Genomic DNA, 16,520 nt, shown 5'->3' with positions numbered 1-16,520 from the left:
ACATATTTCATGAGAGTGTAAGAAGTAATTGTAGTTATTACATGTGAATATCCAGTAAATTGATTCGCCAATCCAAACCCCATCTATTAGTCACTAACTTGACAATATACACCAATATTCATGATTCCAATTTACATTAACATCACATGGAACCCATTTTTCTGAACACCAGAAACTTCACCATAAAATAAGAACACAAATATTCCCTCAAATATGTTCATTTTATTCAGATGAACTACCCAACTAGGACTACACGTGGCCATCAGCACCAACAATGTATACCCACATAACATCAGTATCTGTGTAAAAGGACCAAAATTTGAAACATTCCATTTCATCCATCAAAACACACATGCAGCCACTGACACAGCATACACTCAGATAATACCCATGTTCCCTTAAGGACAAAAGTGAAACATTACCCAACCCCTCTACTAAACTTCACCCATAAAACCCCCCTGTACATAACAGTTTTTTAGCAAAACTAAAAATAATAATTTTAGACAAGTTTTAATAATGTAAGATTTGAGGCTTTCACGGCGGTGACTATGAAGAAAGCAGTCTTCTGGGATTTGGCACCGTGTATATGTGGTGTTAACCGACGTTTCGGAGGAACGTATCGCCCCCATCTTCAGGGTTGAAGAAAAAGTATAAGTAAATCTGCAAGCGACAACACCGTGAGACACGGTAAAGCAGTCTAAAGAGTATACCGTTAGAGCAGAGAGGGAAGGGGATGAACTGCAAGTGAACAAGTGAAAGCAGTGGTGTGGGAGGGGTGGGGGAAGGGAGCCGGGACAAGCGATTTTGTGTAGGGGAGAGATAGCAAGGTTAACTGGCTGGGCTTTAACTGTGAGCTGAGGGGGGGGGGTGTTATTTATCTCTCCCCTACACAAAATCGCTTGTCCCGGCTCCCTTCCCCCACCCCTCCCACACCACTGCTTTCACTTGTTCACTTGCAGTTCATCCCCTTCCCTCTCTGCTCTAACGGTATACTCTTTAGTCTGCTTTATCGTGTCTCACGGTGTTGTCGCTTGCAGATTTACTTATACTTTTTCTTCAACCCTGAAGATGGGGGCGATACGTTCCTCCGAAACGTCGGTTAACACCACATATACACGGTGCCAAATCCCAGAAGACTGCTTTCTTCAAGTTTTAATAATGTTCGACAGGTATTGTAATATATTTAAACATACTCTTACGTAAAAATTTTTATGGCAAGCAATGGATCCCTTGCACACCACAGGTTAGTAATGAACGTGGATATGTATACTTGATGATCATAAAGGACAAAAACGTGTAGGATGAAAATATTTTAATAAACGAAACTGATTTATCAACAGTTTGATTCTGTCATTTATTGAAAGTATAAAGTTGTGATCAGTGACATACACAACAGGATGCCAAACATGCAAATGGGAATAAGTTTTTTATATCACACTGTTTCAGACTCTAAAGAGTGACTGCAGTGTGCCTTTCTTAAGGAAAGTACACAATATATTTGGCCATTCAAAAAGTTCTCTGTTTTTTGCTGAGATTTAAATGTGTTTCAAGTCGAAACAAATCATCAAATATTCATGCTCTCAGATTGAAAATGTGTCCTAGTGACTGACTTGCACATATTTTCAATCAAGTCGTTTACTTGCTAGCTGTATTACACACACATGGGTGGTATTCAGATTGGGCAGTATTTGAAGACTTTCCACTATGTGAAAGATGTACAGGAATAATTATTTTTTATTTTTAGTTTGGGCTGAACTATTTTTTTGTCATGACCAGGTATACACGAGTATATGTTAATTTGATATTTAATAGACTTGTTGTGAATGTAAGTTTCATAAATAATGGTTGATTCCAATGTTCCATTCATGCATATATTAGAAACAGTAATTATGGAATCAGTCATGCCTTGTTAAGAGAGGATTAAGACACATTTCTAAAGTCAGTATGTATTTAACCCTTTGCTTCTCCTAACATACAATACAGTTTAATTAAAAGAGCTCTGTCTCTTCTGATGTAAGTAAGATGCTTAGCCGATAGCAACACATTTTAGTGTTTCAGCTTTGAATGGGAACTGGCAAAGGGTTAATTCATTGAAAGCCAATTTGTTTTAGGTTCTTCCTTTTGGTTTTTCCTGGCTGAATAGAAATGTAGCTATACAACATTTCCACCTGCTTGTTCAGTAAAAGGCCATGTAGACAAAATATTTCAGGGACCATGTTGTACAGTACAATAATTTGTAAACTGTTTCATTATAGTAGAAGCTAGCAATTGATGTAATTTGAGTTCTGTCAGTGTACAGCATTTTATTTAATAGTTTGATGAATTTGACTGCTTTTCGTTGCCATGTATTTTGATCTGATGGGGTCTTTTGTTTCAGAGACTGATTGCATTGTACTAACCACATGGAGTGTTGAAATAGCCATTTCACTATAAAATGTTTTTTATAAATTTAAAAACCATCTAATCTTGTGGCTACATTTCAGAAACAAAACAAACATTTATAGGTCTGTTTTTAGAAATTGATACATGACTAAAGTAAATGTGTACATTTGAGATAGGGAAAGGCATTTCAATTAAACTCTTACAGCATTAGGCATCTTATTAATCAGAAACGTTCCCTTCTGTAGAACACAATTTGGATTTTGCGGAAACTGTATTAAGGTAGCTGAACCGTATTTGTAAGAACATTAAAATGTGATTCTGGAATTGTAATTAGTGATGAATCTGACTGCTGTTAATTTTTTTTTTTCAATTCAACATTAAGTATTTTGTATTTGTGCAAACTTTTTAAGGCTAATGACTGCTGTGAGAAAGAAAAAGAATGTATAAATGAATTATACTGTAGTTTGCTAAGATAAAAAAATACAACAAACTTTATAAATAAAGATATCTTTTGATAATTGATGAAAATATATTTGGCAGATGGTTTAAATCGTAATATGAATGATACAATAGATAAACTACAACCTTAGGTGACCTGTCTTATTCTCTGTTCCACCTCACATTTTGTGGTGGAAAAACAAGACATACTTAAAAAAAGGGATTGTAAGTTCCAGGTTTAAGGACACAGCCAACACTAGAAAGTTTCAGCAAAATTCATATGTACGAGTATAATTTAGATTTAACCATTTGATAACAGATGATACTGCACAAGATCAAAGCACTGGATACCAAATGTATCACAGATTCACTGAAAACTGTAAGTCATAGTAAATATACAAGTATTGGAACCTTAATAGTGGCAACACTGCTGTACAGACACTCTGTAATGGAACCAAATAATGTCGCTTATACCGCATGTTACTTACATACCTACCTTTCCTCAGAGCCTTGTGTTATCTGGCAGTCTAATGTAGTGTTGTCATGATGTTTTCGAAACAGGAACAACAGAGTTGGATAAAGATTGAATGTGCCAGAGGCCGTACAACATGACAGTGTCATCAAGGTCTTCAAAAGGCTTGCGGGGAATCTGCATTGCCTTACAGAACAGTGGCAAGGTGGGTAAAAGCATTCAACGAGGGATGCCAAGATGTGGCAGATGTGCGTCAGCCAGGTCGTCCTAGTGTCAGTTAAGACGTGTATGCTCTTCCCACGTTACTGGAGAGTGATCGATGCCATCCGATTCGTGAGCTGGCCTGAGAGACAGGGTTAGCGCATACGACTGTGCTTCACAGTCTGAAGGAATGCCTGAGCATGAGAAAAATTGCATCACAATGGGTTCCACATGATTTGACGGAAATGCAGAAATGGCAAACTGTGGCTGATTTGTTCGATTGATGGGTCTGGGAAGTGTTGTACCATCCACCATACTCCGGGGACTTTGACTTGATTCCTAAGATGAAGGAACTACTTCATGGCATTCGCTTCAGAACTGTTCCAGAGATTCTTCAGGTAGTAGACTGCTCCATTCGAACTATCAACACAATAGGCACTGCTAAAGGTATCCTATGACTTCCACATTGCTGGCAATGTGTTGTACACAATGCTGGTGACTACAGTGAAGGACAGTAAAACTTCGAAAACTGCATCTATTTTGTATCAGTTATAAATAACTAGTTGCCGCTATTAAAGTTCCAACCCTCGTAGAATGCACCTACAGTTTGATGAGTTTATGGAATATTTAATAGTGCAGTGTCGAGCTCTAGCTGAGGAATAGTAGGCCCATATAAAATATCACAAAGGGTCTGCACATTTACATTTACAGTTTCATTTTAAAATGCTTAAAACAAGTCAGGATAATGGAGTCACTGTGCTGGAGTTAACGAATTATACAATGGACTCATACTGTCCAACATAACTTATGTCAAGAAGAAAGGAACATGTTATTGATTGAGCTTTGTATATCATCTGATAGAAGTACTGAAGAAAGAAGCTGAAAAATGACTTCAATATGTGAAAGTAGAGCTAATACCAATACTGATGGGTGCAACAGGAAGCTTATTTACATCATTTCAGAAATATCACAGTATAAACTCCAGCACATGATACTGTGAACAGTACACATCTTGAGGAAGATACCACATGGCATTTCCTGTAATTTCAAGTGCATTTAACATTAAGCTACTACTGGCCTTAGGGATACAGTTTGACCATAGTTCATGGATAGAATAATATGTGATGTGGGGTGGTGGTGGTGGTGGTAATAGTTAATTTTATTTGGCATTCATAATTGCTACAACAGTAACACTTGAACAAGTCACATCATTCCTGAAATCCTTTTGCCCAAATGCCTATAGGATTAGAATTTGTCAACAGTAAATAATCACTCTTGACTTGTTTTTTTCATTTCATGCATCCTGTTGTGTTACAATATACAAGAAGTTTTACTCTTGACATGGTTAACTGTAATTAAAGTATAACACACACTATCAAACCAGAAAAATAATCAAATTATATACATGTAAATCGAAACGCAAGCCAAACTTATGAGTTTATGGAGAGAATTTTAACAGTATTACAGTAAATCAAGAATCCTACATATGTCAATCACCAATCACATTAAGATACTACAAGCAACCATTTGTTATCTATTTCAATTGCTGGAGAGAGATTTGGTCCCTCTAAGAGAAACTCATAAAGTGGATGATCTAGTACAAATTCTTTAATCACATGTTAAAGTCTTTACATCCATCTGATTATCTTAATTCCAATCATTCATCATATAAATCAGAATTTCTTGTAGAGTAGAAATTGTATTACTGAAAATAGCACAAAATCAAAGATATACAAAGAGGTAACAGTCAAAATCTTTAATTCTTTAAAAATAGGTCTATATGATGTTCTACTATTTACACCTTTCATTAAGCGAAGTATGCTTTTTTGTATTTTCAGTATTTTGCTATAACTTACTAAGGATTGAAATTTGGCAAAGTATGTATTCCTGAGTAGTAGGAGTGAAACAATAAATGGTTTGTTTTAGAGATAAATTACACCTGCTTCAGTGATTAGGCCAAAGGGCTTGTGCTGCCCCATTAAAGACCCTTTGGTCAATCCATCTTATTTGTGTTTCATCCTTTGAACATGTTTTCGTTTTCATCTTTAAAATATTCACTTTTCTTTTGAGTCTGAGGTGTAAATGCTTCTACTGATTTTTCAAAGTCTGTTCTAACAGCTTATGGCAGGCCTTGTCATTGTCTTGTACAAGTATCCTTGTGAGTTTTAATAGTCTTTTCAATGTGTGGTTTTAACTATCCTAATTTTTTAATCTTTGGGCTAGACCACAGTTAAACTGGTAGCAACCTACTCTGGTGTGACTAGTCACACTCTTGAGAATTATTGGAACTAGTGTCATATTTGAGATTCTCACAGCAGTAACTGTGAAGAGTACTATCTTCTGGGATGTAACGCTAAAATGTTTTGTACAGCCCACTGACATTTCAGAGGGATGTACTGCATCCATATACAGGGTTCAAGAGTAAGCCATGCAAAATACCAGCAAGAAGTAGGCATCAAGCAGAGCTGATTACTCCTCAACCCTAAAGATGAAGCAGTATTTCCTCCCAAACTTCAGTGGACTACATGGTGTTACATCCAAGAAGACAGTACTCAGAAACACGGCTGCATTTGTGCATAGTTTTAGCAAATCGTTAAGTTTTAATGTATGCTTTTGGAAATTGTAGCTGGAGTTAACAGTAACCTTCAAACACCAGATTTTTGAAATGGTGGTAAGCTTGAGCTGGCCAGAGTTTATTTAAATGCTCACTGCATATGCGTGTTTAAATATCCATTCCTGTTGGGGTGCTTAAACAATTTTAAAAATGCTGTATCTAACACAATTTTTATGATAAATGAGTGGAATTAACTTTATTTGTATCAGCAAAGAACATAGTGTCGCATATTATAATGGAAGATATGAAAATTTTTATACAAAGAGCTATGCTCTATTTTTAATTTTGATGCGTACTGTAAAAATGGTTTCCCAGTTCTTCGCAGAGTTTTTCTGCATTATAAAATCAGTCCTGCTTGTAACACTTGACATATTTTAGCAGTCCCTAGTGTCTTAAAACAGATGGAAGCAATAAAATCATTTGGTCTTCTGCTGGCAAGTTTCACATTTTTGTTACTCTCTTCAGATTTTCTAATCTTTTTACTAAAGGACAGAAGAATGAAAGTATGGCTATTCAAGAAAAATCTAGAGGGAACAATTTGATGGTCCCTTCACAGTGTTGAGACCTTCCGTTATAGCTGCAAGCGATTATTGCCCCTTCTATGGTCGTAAACAGACAGTTTCATCGTGGCTGAGATAACAGCGTGATCAGTTTTCTGTGCATTCATAGTGAAATCGAATACTGTTGTTTCATTTCAACCTATATATACATCAAGCAGATAACAAAAAAGGTATGTACATCGAATTTTCTTATGTATTTTTAACACATTAGTCTGCAGAATCTTCAATAAAAGTACTGGTTCATGGATGAGTTTGGGCATGACTCATACGTATACTCTTTTTTCTGTTGTTCACTTAGGTATCATTTCAATTCCTCTATTAGGGTTTTGTTTAAGTCTTGTCTGGTAATTACTACATTTAAAAATAAATATTTAGGACCGCGCATGTGCTTCTACTAGTGGTGTGTGTGCGTACTTCCATTAGTGGAGTTTAATTGCCCAACTGGCCAAAACGGGGTACTTTAGCCATAACGACCATACTCATCACTTGCGCTTTAAACGTTAAAGGTTAAAGGTGTCAACACTAGGCCTTTAGGCAGGGATGTCTGCATCTTTAATATTTTCTGTGAATAAAGAGGTGGACTCAGGAATATTTTAACATCAGTGTTCAAACTGAAAGATTTATTTTATTAGTATTATTTGGCAGGTAAATCATGATGCCTACATGCCCAGTGACTGATCTTGTCATAAAACTGGCAGTTTGAAGTGACTTGAGAAAGTGAATACAATACTTCACTGCAAGGTGGTGACAGCAAGTCTCTTTAATTCTGACAAATTGAAATGACTTGTGGCACAGGAAAATGGTATATGAAACTGTGGACATGTTTCTTAGTTTCAAGCTGTTTATCAACAGAGACTACAAATTAGTGAAGATGTGAAATTGTATATATTAAATCACCTTTCAGAGCTAAAATTCTACTATGAGAATTACTCTTTTTGATGTGTAAATGAAAAAATAGAATTGGATTAGGATACTGTATCTATGTATCAGTGTATTTTCTTTTCATCCAGATATCACCAGGAAATCGTCACAAACAAGAGGATGCTAGAATATTAAATATTGCCTTCAGCCATCCAGCCTTGATATTTGGATGAGCCATTCATCAGATCCAAAGTTCCACACATTCTCTTAACCTCTCATATGCAAGCGTTCGCTACACCCTCCAGCCAGAAAAAGAATCTCTTGTGCTCAGCACCCACTGGATAGCAGGCTGGGTGCACCTCCAGTGTTATTCTGGACATGGGGGCAAAAATGAAGAGTCTACCTTGTTTGGAGTTGCAACAACACATTTAGCCCATAGACAAGTTATCCAGGTTCACTAATTTCAGAACTGTTCTTTGCTGCTCATCTCAGTGGCCCCACTGTCTAAGACTGTTCAAACACCGGACTGTGAGTTTGAATGTCACTGAGACAAGAGTGTACATGTGTTTTTCTTTTTTGCATATGCGATGTCCTGTTAGGCAAAAGGCCTTCAAGCAGGCTGATACCCCATCAAATGGATAACGAATGAATGGTGAATTGGAAAGTATTCAGAAGAAAGCACATCTGGCATTGTTCTTCATCCATTATTTTTCTGTTTGATGCTCCATGCAACCGAAGAGACCAGCGTTGTTATTTTATATATTATTATTATTCTTACTGGGGTGAGACTAAGTCCACTTAGTACTGCAGCCATTATTGGCCTACTGTACCAGCCCTGTATTATAGGTGATGCTAATTGTGGAGCAATTGGTGGAATGAAGATTGGCAGGGGAAACCTAAGTACTCGGAGAAATCCTGCCCCAGCGCCACTTTGTCAACCACAAATCCCACATGACCACCCGAGCTGCCTTGAAGCCAGCGACTAACTGCTTGAGCTATGGCACGGCTGAGACCAGCTGTAAATGACAGGATAATTTCCTGATTTTCATGCATATAATTTCAACGTAAAATATCAAACTATTGTCTATGGACCTTAGAGTCCCTTGCCTTCCTTTATTATTATTATTATTATTATTATTATTATTATTATTATTATTAAGGTATGTATACCAGCCCAACTCCCATCCTCATGGGGTCGATTTAATAACACAGTTGTTTCCTCTTGCATGACCTCATCTCCCAGTTGTGGGCTGTTTTTCATTTCCCCTTTTGGAACCAGTCGGCAGCTAACGCCCACCTACAAAACGACGTTATTGGGTACCATTGGGACCGTCCGCCACAATGTAATAACTTCTAGGGGACTTCGGCATTCACTTCTGGTCAAGTACAAAGATATAATTAATTTTCACCTTGCTTTTGACCCAGTTATTAAAATATTAATGTTTTAATACATTGTTCATTTGTTCAATTGTTGTTTGGCATACCAGACAATTTCAAGTTTTTAATCACTGTTCGGGTTATTGACAGGATTGACCTGTGGGATTGACAGTACCTTGTTCATAGCTGGGCGATTTATAAGGGTTATAACGTTCACCGAATATGAGGTATATTTTGTGCACCGACAAACGATGTAAAGTGACAAACGGTGATCCGTGTTGGCAACCGTGCTTCGAGAGCGCGAAAAGTTTGTGTCGTGTGTTAAATGGCGTTTTGGGCGTGTGGATAACTGGCCTTGCGATAGTACGAGCACAAAGATTAGAAGTAGCCTTGTATCCCGCCCATTTTGGTCGAGTTGTGTTTGAGAATAATTGATTTATTGTAATGAAATTGACCATAAATCGTCCGAAGTGGATAGGAGAAGTTGTTTCATACTCTCATGATTCGCATATGAAGAAAACATTTTACAAGTAAGTGTGGTTAATAATTATAATGCCTTTTGCAGTTAATTCACTTATGCTTTACTTTATTTCTTTCATACAACCTGGTGGCTTGTAATAAAACTGAATGTCGATATTCCCAAATACAGCAGTAGGCTTTAAGGGTCTCACAGCGATAGTTGTGAGGAGCCCCGTCTCGTGGGATATAACGCCATGTGACTTCCCAGAATGACCGCCCTCGTTTTTTAGGGGCCCGGCTGCTAGGAGCACGGCCTGCCTGAGAGTCTTGTTCAGCGCTTTTTTCCTCCCAGCAGCTGGATTTTTATGGTGGGGTCTTCTCCCTCATCTGTGAACGCCTTGCCTGCCTCCCTCCTTGTGTGGTCCTCAGATAATGCGGAATAGGCGTGGTGGGCCAGCCGTTCAAATGCTGTGTCACATTCTTGCAAGGATCCTCTGACACCATGCGCTGTCAATTTTAGCTGTGGTACATGATGGCCCGGTGCTGGTCCCCAAATTGGTCAACCAGGGTCTCAAGGGTTTCTTCATAGGTCGCTCCTCTTGGGACTTTGTATAGCACTTCGATGGTCTGGCCCTGCAAGGCAGTGATCTAGTATGTGGATTTTTCCTGGCATGTCAAGCAATTATACTCTGTTACAATCTTGAACTGGCGCAGGAACACAGCCTGTGATATAGTTCATCAAACTTAGGTGGCTTTGCCAACCCTATGCCAGTTCCTGTGCCTCTTCAGCACTTGGCTCTGGCCTGAACTTTCAACTGTGTCTGGAACTTTTGTCAGGTGGCCTCAATCTTGGCTTCCATCGTTTCTTGATTGATCCTTATGTCAGCCTTCACTGTCTTTGCCTTGACCTGCAATGTGAGGCTGAGCTCTTTTGGAAGGTTGTTCCTTGTGTCTACTAGAGTTTCCTGGAGGCTCTTCATCCATGCATTGAGGGACGTCTTTACTGCCTCTAAGTCACCCTGTGTTTCATCAGTCTTCCTGTTCATTTCCTTGCAGAGGTCCCACATCTTTTGGTCGACACACAGCAGGACAACTTCCACCCATTGTTTGATGGTTTCCTTTAACTCGGACCAGATGGAGTGTATTGCAGCCTCCATCTTCTATTGACATGTGTCCATCTTGGCTTTCTTTTATTCTTGAGTGGACACTGTCCTGGCTCGGTGGATATTCATCAAAGAGATGAGAATATCTTGAAGGACCTCAGACTTCTCATTATTGGCATCTATCCTGGCTTCCCTCATTTCTTGATTGGTGCCTGTCTTGGCATTCATCCTTTCTTAGTTTGTTCCCATCTTGGTCAGCTTTTCTTCATTCAAGAGCTTTGGGTAGCTCTCATTTCTTCTTTCAGGTGTTCTTGGTTGGCTCTCAATTCCTGTAGGTTGGCATCCATCATTTCCATGGCAACTACCAGACATTTCTATCATTTGTTCCCTGTTATATAGTTTCTTACCGTGGTGTCTAATCCAACCACTTCTGATACCAGTTGTCACTCTTATGAGTGACTATAGATGGGCTTTGGATTGGTAATTGGATTAATTGAACTCTGGTAGGATGTAACTACAGGTAACTGTAGCACTGTCACTAATTCACACACCCTACAATTCACTACAACACACACTAAGTCTTTTCAGTCTGCTGTGTTTTCACCAGTTGTCTGGTAATAGCTCCCAGCGCTGTAGATCCCTTAACTTCCATGCTCACATCCGTCTGGCCTGTGACTGTCTTACAACTAATTAAACTCTAGACTTGTCCTGCTTGTAACACCTCAGCTTGGAATGCACAGAAAAAATCTCTTCCCTTATTCCTCCAATTTTTAGTGACATCACCACGGACATGACATGCTCCTTTGTTGTGTATGTAGAAGCCATTACCTAGCAATGGGTCTACATGCTACAGTATATATAAATCTAAGATAATTATGCAGTTTACACATTGCAATATGTTTGAGACACTATTTCTGGCCACCATCAGGCAACACTTATACAGTCCCCTCAACTTTCACTATTCCTCTTCCATTGATCAGTGCTTTTCGTTTGAGGTTCATGTATTTGTACACGCTCTTATTTTGACTTGTTAATACTAATATTGTATATTAGCATTATAGTGTGTATAGCATATTTTATTCAGTTTCAGTCTCGCAGTATGGAAGAGAAAGTTGGGATGGACTGCCCGATGATGACAGCCAGAAGTAATGGCTAAAGCACGTTGTAATGTAGAAACCTTATAATTATCTTAGGATTAAACATGTATTGTGAGACTGAAACCGAATAAAATGATCAAATATCTAATTTAAATGACTAAAAAGAGGTAATAAGCCAGTAGTATTTTATGTAAGTTGTAAACTCCAAATATGGAAAATTAATAGCTTGAGTGATCATTATTAATATAAACATGCACAAGCCTGAGTATGAAAACATGATGGGGTTCTCTCTCTCTCCCCCCCCCTCTCCATGAGAGATCATGGAACCCTAAGGTATGGGGGAACTCCAGTTTGTTGAGAATCTAGTAATGTAAAAATGTTCATGTTTGTAATAGTGATCTATACTCATTTGTTTTTGTTTTGTATTATAATAAAAAGTTTCTTCTCATCCAATATGGTTGTCAAGTGATATGTAAGCACGACACAAAGAAAATCAACAGGTTATGGGCCCAGATTTGCTCAAAAACTGAAGGGGGGGGAAGGAGAAGACAAGGAGAACAACGAAAAAATGGCAACCACAGAGACAGAAGAGGCAACTCATCTGCCAAAACTGAAGGACACTGATTCATTTCCACTATGGGATTTTGAAATCAAGATTCTGATGCGTGCAAAAGAAGTGATAAACATCGTTGATGGCAGCGACCTGTTAAGTGACCAAGGAAGAGACGAAGAAAATATAAAGAAATGGAAGATGCAACATGCAAAGTGCCAACACTACATAGTGAGAACGATAGAGAAACACGTGAAGACCCACATTGTGACATCCACAACCGCGAAAGAAACGTACGACACCTTGAAGCAAATTTATCAGCAAGACACCTCTCAACAGAAGTGCCTTCTGCTACAAGACTTCTACAACTTCAAGTATGACAAAACTAAGGATATGATGACAAATATAAGTCATGTGCAGAACATTGCCCTCAAGCTTCGTCAACTGAACCGAAACGTTGATGAAAACATGATCATGACAAAAATAACGATTCTACCAGAAGACTACGAACACTTCAGCACTGCCTGGGACATAACAGCGACCGTGGACAGAACCCTTGACAACCTGGTGGCCAGATTGACGTTGGAAGAAGTGAATTACAAGATGACGACTAAAGAAGAGGAAAGCATAGCTTTTAAGACAGTAACTAAAACCAAAAGTAAAACCCCTTTCAAGTGTTTCAATTGTAATCAAATAGGTCATGCCCAGATAAACTGCCCCAACAAAGGAAAAAGAAATTTTTCTATCTGTAAAAGGAATAATCACTCTGAAAAGGACTGTTACTTTAGAAATAAGGACAGTGATACAAGGAAACAATGTACAGTATGTAAGAAAATGAACCATGCTAAAAAGGACTGTTATTTTAAAGATAGGAATAAAAGAAGCAAGGTCAATTTTCTACCTGAAGCAGCAGAAACCCACTTGAGTGATGCAAGTGAAAAAGACAAAATGTATGTAGTGGATAGTGGTAGCACATGTCATATGACAAATGTGAAGACTGATTTGATACATATTAAGCAGTATACTCAATGTATAAATGTAGCAAAGAAAAATCAAAGGATGACTGCAGAAGAAATAGGCAATTTGGAATTTAAAGAGTGTAGTTTGAAAAACGTTTCATATGTTCCAGAACTCAGCAAAAACCTGCTGTCAGTACACTGTATTACAGAAAATGATGGAGAAGTGTTGTTTACAAAAGAGAAAGTCCAGATACTCAAGGACAAAAATGTTGTATTCGAAGGAAAAAAGGACGAAAATGGATTGTTTGTAATTAACTTTAGCGCGATGAATGAAGCTATGATGACTCAGCAAGATATAAGTGTAGAGTGACAGAAAGCTAGGTCACATAAGTTATGCGAATCTTAGGAAACTACAAGAGATATGCCAAGGGATACCAAAAAGTGTGAGCAACTGTAAAAATTTTGATATATGTTCAGTTTATATGCAGGCCAAACAAGTGAGAGTCCCTTTTGATACAGAAAGAAGTAGGGCTGGAAAGCCATTAGAGATAATTCATAGTGACATGTGTGGACGAATTGATCCCACCACTTATGAAAATAAGAAATATTTCCTTACACTGGCTGGATTGAAGATTTTTGGTTCAGAAATGTACACTAAAATTCTCGGAGCATTGAAAAAGTTGGACAGTCATAGCAAGAAAGGAATATTCATTGGATACAACACAAATGGCTACAGAATATGGGATCCAAATACTGAAAGGACCTATGTTTCCAGAGATGTGACATTCACAAGTAAACCTGTGATGACAAATAAACAAAAGGAAATGGAAAGAGTGACCGATCCAAAAGACAAGCCAAATACTCCAGATCAGGAAGATAGCAAAGTGCAGTAAGAACCCGAAGCTGAAAACAATGAAGAAGAACCAACAGATACTGAAGAGGATGAAGAAAATGAAAATGCTGACCACAAGGATAATGGAAAGAAAAACAATGGACAAAAGGAACATGGATATGCATTGAGACCAAGAAGAAACATTCAAATGCACCCAAAGGACCGAGACTATCACACAGAGAGTCAAAAGGAGGGTATGGTCACCTACACATATGACAGGTGCATGGAGAACAAAGACAGCGAAAAGTGGAAGAAAGCCATTAAAGAGGAAAAGGATTCGCTCTACCAAAACAAAACTTGGATATATGTAAACAGAGAGAAAGCAATGGGCAAGAAAATTCTGACCAATAAATGGGTTTTCAAGATAAAGGATGATGAAAGACACAAAGCCAGACTGGTTGTGAGAGGATGCCAACAAAAGGAAGGGGAAATAGATTTCAAGGATACCTTTAGCCCAGTTGTTGACATGAATTCTCTTAGAGTACTGTTTGCCATAGCAGCATGTAAGAATATGAACATGCAAACCTTTGATGTGAAGACTGCCTTCCTGTATGTAGACCTTGAGGAGGAAAGCTACATGGAGATACAAGAACACTGGCAAGATATGTCTCCTGAAAAAGGCATAATATGGCCTAAGACAAGCACCATCTCAATGGAACAAGAAGTTGACAACCTTTCTAAAAGAAGAAGGTCTAAACCAACTCAAATCTGACCAATGCATTTTTAAGAATGATGCCAATAGTTTGTTCATGGTCAGTCATGTGGATGATGGGATAATCATAGGAGAGGATGAAAGACAAATAGAGGAAATTTTGCTGAAACTGGAAAATCAATTGCAGATAACAAAGGCCACAAATCCAAAAGTTTATTTAGGAACACAAATTGAGAGGCAACCAGATGGGATACATATCTCTCAAACCAACTATGCAAGCCAAATGTTGGAAAAATACAACATGCAAGAAAGTCGAGAAATGAAAACACCCATGGCCACGACCCCACCAACAAATGACAAAGGAGAAAATGACATAAGATTTCCTTACAGAGAGGCTGTAGGAAGCCTGCTATATATGACTTCTCAAACCAGACCCGATATGTCATTCGCTGTAAATGTGGAAAGTCGAACCTTGGAAAATCCTGACAAAATAGCTGCTCAGAATGTGAAAAGGACCCTTAGGTATGTGAAAGGTACACGAGATTCAGGAATAAAATATACCTCATCTGACTCTGAAACTGTGAAACTGGAAGCATTTAGTGATGCTGATTATGCAGGGGATGTAAAGGATAGGAAGATTGTAACGGGATATGTAATTATGATGTCAGGGGGCCCAATATCATGGTGCTCTAGGAAACAGAGTGTTGTTGCATTATCAACCACTGAGGCCGAATATATTGCAGCAGAGTGCTGTAAAGAATTGAAATATCTAAAGACGTTGATAGAGGAGTTGACAGGAAAAAGGGTGGAAGCTGTACTGTGTGTTGACAATCAGAGTTCAATCAAGCTAATAGAATCTGGACAAGTAACGCGTAGGAGTAAGCACATAGACGTTAGGTGTCACTACATAAGTGAACAATTGAAAGAGAAGCTGTTCTCAGTCAAATATTGTAACACTGAAACTCAGGTGGCAGACATTTTAACAAAACCGCTATCACCAGAGAAATTTACCAAGTTTAGAGACATTATACTTAAGAAGAAATAAGTCTGATTTTGATAAGATTGATAAAATTTTAATTACATGTACTAATTTTGTAATCTGAAGACCTAAATTACTAAGTGTTATTCAATTTAACTTTGTAAAACAGCTAATAATGTTGACAACATTTTGAAATTAAGGAGGAATGTTGAGAATCTAGTAATGTAAAAATGGTCATGTTGGTAATAGTGATCTATACTCATTTGTTTTTGTTTTGTATTATAATAAAAAGTTTCTTCTTATCCAATATGGCTGTCAAGTGATATGTAAGCACGACACAAAGAAAATCAACACAGTTGAGAAAGGCTCCTGTAGACAATACTTGTTTTTTTTTTTTTCCAGTGAGTTCATATTTGGGTCGGTTCAAGGCAAGGTGGGTGAATTTGTTCTGGTGTCAAATGCAGATGCAGTTGACCCAGACACACCGGAAGGATGTGATGTAGCTGAGATCATTAAACTGTTTGAAACAGGTAAAATTAATTTAGTTATGGAGTGCTCTGTGTGTTTTATAATTGTCCTTGTTTCAGTTTCCCTTATGATCATATATGTTATTTAAGGTTGCCACCTCCCTGGTTATGTGCCATAGTCTCTGGAAATTGAGTTCGGTCTTTGGAGTTAGGTTGGTCTTGACAGAATTGGGGAAAATCTGGGTATTTTCATGCTTGTTGTGTTTGTTGACTGATGACATACTTAGGCTTTATGTGTTTCTGGTATAGTGGAATGATTACATTGGTTAAAAATTGTATTGAAATTAATTCTCTCTTCTGGCATGAATGCTTTCTTTCAAGTGCTAACATACAGCAACAGAAGGCATGTAAAAATCCTGATGTAAATAATATTGTATTTTAGAATTATACTGTGTGA

The 16,520-nt window shown here is 38.0% G+C and overlaps 1 protein-coding gene across 2 annotated transcripts in view; it reads left to right on the top strand.

The window, feature by feature from the left end:
- Nucleotides 1-9,212: 9,212 nt before the first annotated feature.
- LOC111875618 (origin recognition complex subunit 1) overlaps nucleotides 9,213-16,520 on the top strand; it is a 42,572-nt gene continuing 35,264 nt past the window's right edge. The window contains exons 1-2 of one of the 2 annotated variants that reach the window (XM_023871999.2): nucleotides 9,213-9,435; nucleotides 15,999-16,126. In XM_023871999.2, the coding sequence (XP_023727767.1) occupies nucleotides 9,350-9,435; nucleotides 15,999-16,126 (214 nt within the window). In that variant the 5' untranslated portion in view covers nucleotides 9,213-9,349. Of the gene's footprint in view, nucleotides 9,436-14,854; nucleotides 15,140-15,998; nucleotides 16,127-16,520 lie in introns of those variants that run through there. The other variant, XM_033755879.1, reaches the window with a different exon arrangement.

Source organism: Cryptotermes secundus, unplaced genomic scaffold, assembly GCF_002891405.2.
Source record: "Cryptotermes secundus unplaced genomic scaffold, Csec_1.0 scaffold50, whole genome shotgun sequence".
Taxonomy (NCBI): Eukaryota; Metazoa; Arthropoda; class Insecta; order Blattodea; family Kalotermitidae; genus Cryptotermes; species Cryptotermes secundus.
Note: the sequence above shows the minus strand (reverse complement) of the source record. Positions and strands in the feature narration are given on the sequence as shown.